The sequence below is a fragment of the Henckelia pumila genome, chromosome 4, assembly GCF_033568475.1.
Source record: "Henckelia pumila isolate YLH828 chromosome 4, ASM3356847v2, whole genome shotgun sequence".
NCBI classification, from domain to species: domain Eukaryota; kingdom Viridiplantae; phylum Streptophyta; class Magnoliopsida; order Lamiales; family Gesneriaceae; genus Henckelia; species Henckelia pumila.
In genome coordinates this window covers 111,894,863-111,898,629 of record NC_133123.1, presented here as the reverse complement: position 1 = coordinate 111,898,629, position 3,767 = coordinate 111,894,863, and the positions used below count along the sequence as shown (strand labels likewise).

The 3,767-nt window shown below is 38.1% G+C and overlaps 1 protein-coding gene across 1 annotated transcript; it reads left to right on the top strand.

Moving 5' to 3' along the window:
* Positions 1–227: 227 nt before the first annotated feature.
* LOC140865003 (thiohydroximate-O-sulfate sulfur/sulfate-lyase (nitrile-forming) NSP5) lies at positions 228–1,987 on the top strand. Its single transcript, XM_073269477.1, has 2 exons — positions 228–335; positions 923–1,987. The coding sequence occupies exons 1-2, from the start codon at positions 306–308 to the stop codon at positions 1,865–1,867; spliced, it is 975 nt and encodes a 324-aa protein (XP_073125578.1). The 5' UTR covers positions 228–305; the 3' UTR covers positions 1,868–1,987.
* The last annotated feature ends 1,780 nt before the right edge of the window (positions 1,988–3,767 follow it).

The window sequence follows — 3,767 nt, the reverse complement described above, 5'->3', positions numbered from 1 at the left end:
GGCTAACGACCCTTTGATTGGGTCCCTTCGAGGTAAAAGTGTTCAAATTTCAGATAAAATCGAAAAAAACTTAAAACCAAATCGTAAAAATCAAATACTTAATCAAACTGAAAATTGTATTTTGTAATTGAGATATAAATCTTAAAATCGGAGACATGAATCCCCTGTTTCGAGCTCAACCCGTTTTTAAAAACAAGTGGGATAGATACGTGTTATACCATTTATAATATATATTTTCACGCCGCGAATCATCTGGTGTCGTAGAGAGTGGAGAGAGATTAGAAGTCAGCAATTTTCTCTTCACCATGGCTCTATCACAAGGCAAATGGGTTAAGGTTTGTCTTGATTTTTGACTCGTTTCATAGTTTCTAAATTTTTCTGCAACTTTTTGCTGTTTTTGGTGGCTATTGCTTTGTGGGTTTTTGTTTTAATTGAAATTGAGATTATCTAGTTTTTTTCGTGTGGGATCGATAGACTTCGAGGATAGGTGTTGTTTTTATGATTAATTTCTCTTGAAATTCTGTAGAGATTTCGGAGGCCAAATTTCTTGATTTCATTTCCAGTTTTTCAACCGATAAATTTGGTACCAATGCTAGTATTTTGTGGTGAGAAAATGGAATTTTGGTTACTGCGGTTCTAGACAAGTGACTCTGAAATCATTAAATGTGAGTATGCTCTCAGTCTCTGTTTCTTTTTCTTGGTGAAGATGTCGATAATTAGTTCTTGCTCGGGCCTGAAACCATTTTGGTAGGTCTCGTATTCAGAAAGGTCACTCTGTTTATGAATTTTACACTTATCTGGTCCTCGATTTTAATTTTTTTTAGAAAACTAACCATAAACTTTTAGAAGTATTTGAACTTCTGTGACTCCAAAATTTTAATGAGAATTTAATTTTATACCTGGATACATTCGCCATCTGCAGCTGGAACAAAATGGGACAGGGCCTGGAGCAAGAAGCTCACATGCTATTTCAGTTGTCGGAGAAAAGGCTTATTCCTTTGGTGGCGAATTCAAGCCCCGAGTCCCTGTGGATAACTGCCTATACGTGTTCGATCTTAATGACGAAACATGGTCCGTGGTTGATGCTACCGGCGATATTCCCCCACCTCGTGTTGGTGTCACAATGGTATCTGTTGCTGATACCATATATGTTTTTGGTGGGAGAGATGCTACACACAAGGAGCTTAACGAATTCTATTCTTTCGACACACGCAGCAACACATGGGCCAGTCTACCGACTGGCCCCCCTCATCGAAGTTACCACTCAATGACTGCGGATGATAGACGAGTATATGTATTTGGAGGGTGTGGTGATAATGGAAGACTTAAGGATTTGTGGGCGTATGATGTTATTGATAAAGAATGGACTGAGTTTCCTTTGCCTGGAGAGAGTTGCAAGCCCAGAGGGGGACCGGGATTGTCTGCTGTTCTTGGAAAGATTTGGGTAGTGTATGGTTTCTCTGGCGAAGAACTTAATGATGTGCACTACTTCGATCCGAATGAAGGGGAGTGGGTTGAAGTGGAGACGAGTGGTGAAAAACCAACAGCTCGAAGCGTTTTTTCAACCTTTGGAATCGGTAAGTATATATTCGTGTACGGTGGGGAGATTGATCCTAGTGATTTGGGCCACCTAGGTGCAGGTAAATTTTCGAGTGAAGTTTATGTACTGGACACTGAAACACTTGTATGGAAACGATGGGAAGATGGATCAGATTCAAGTTACCATCCAGGGCCAAGGGGATGGTGTGCATTTGCTGGCGGGCAGCGACACGGGAATGAGGGATTACTGGTGTACGGTGGGAATTCGCCAAGTAATGATAGGCTTGATGATATTTTCTTCTTTACTCCTTATGTAGATGCTTGTTGAATCACAAGGCAGGGCGCTGCTGAATGGTTCTTTTGTTATGGTGATGGTATTTGGATTCCAATGGTTGTGTTTGTATGAACTTGCTTTTCTGAGCATGAATAAAAGTAAAACCTTAACTGATGTGCAAATTCTTGAGTGAAATAGAGCATCTATCATCTATAGCACTAGTAGATATTGACATTTACCACTAGAAAGAGTCACAAAGTGAAAATAGCAACTTCAAATAAAAATTTACACCAATTGCATACATAATCTCAATCTTATAGCTTTCTGTCAACACCTCGAAAGGTAAATTTACTGATCTTGCCTTGGTTCGCTGCAAAACAGAACGCTAACCGAACTTCGTGTATACGATATTACATGTTTTAATCCATCGAAAGTTTACTGCGCATCAGCAACAGCCTCCTGGAGGGTATGAATTCATCTGTAATTGAATTAATATGTTATAAGAGAGGTGGATAGATGTTCTTGGTCAAATTCATACGTTTCCACTCTTAATAATAATATATGCTCATGAAATATATTTCGAAAAAAATTCAAAAACAAGTAATCGCAAAGATTTATTTCAGTATTAGTAATTTTCTTGGCGTGGAATAAGTGCATACGGGAATGATATGATTATTTGAATTTGTATTAATATTAGATAAGATTCAAATAAATTGGCGTACCGATTTGTACTAATATTAGATAATATTCAAATAAATTGGTGTACCGATAAATTTGTGATAGTAGATTTTCTTTCACAGTAAATGTTAAATACAATAAGGATAAATTTGATATTGAATAAAAGATGGATCATGACACTAAAATCTGTAAATATAAAATACTCAAATATAATAATATAGTATAGTATGTGTTTATAGATATATTTGCACCCCAAAATTGATACCCGATGTCGTGACTCATCCCGAATCATGTACTAACAATCTTATAGAATGCAAAACGTTAATCAGATTAACGGTAGAAAAAAATTAAACAATATTTTACAGCTCCATCGAAAACCAACAGATAAAGCAAGTGTTATACAATCATATTGAAAGACAAATTACTAAAAACCCAACAGTACATGGACCATGATCGTCACTCTTGACAGTGTTGCTCCTACCACCTCAACGACCGCTTCCGCTAGGTCCATAACCTAAGGTCTACCCCGTGAAATGGGGTATCCAAGACAAAAACTGAGTACGTGAACGATTAAAACACTGAGTACGAGAATATGCGTATACAAGGGTCATTAGTGCATGAATGCAAGTGTACGGGATACCAAGGATCAGGATCAACAACTATGCTCGATTAGGTGACATCATGACGTGTAGTACTTTGTGCCGTTGCACCAAGAGGTGACTTCCACACATAAGATCAATGGATAATGGTGACCTGACCACGTACTTAGGGGTCCAACCATCCACTCAAGGAAGGACGGGCTTAGCGACCCCACTATTGGGGTATCACAAGGGTGTAAGCTCAATACGATATGTATGCAGTATAATAGTCGTGATATAAGATATGCACATAAAAATATTTCATATAAAATGCACCGCATAGAACATGCATACTCAACCAGGATATCTAGAATAGTATTTTGGTACCTCTATTAAGCAACCTAGAAGCACTGGTCAAGGATCCAAACTTATAATCAAGTGAATATCATATCACTATTACCGGACTAAAAGTCTTAACTAAAATAATAGATCTAGACTTATATATGCGTCTGTCATCAGCCCGTTATCGAAGGCCCCGCAACATAGACACGGCTCTGTTACGGCTCCGAAAGCGTCTTGCTATTGCCCGACCCACAAAAATGTGACTAGAAACAATCCAAAACACAAGAATCAAGAGAGAATTCGGAATTGGAAAGTTGAGAATGAAATATCGCGGCCTATTTATAGACAGTGTTCAG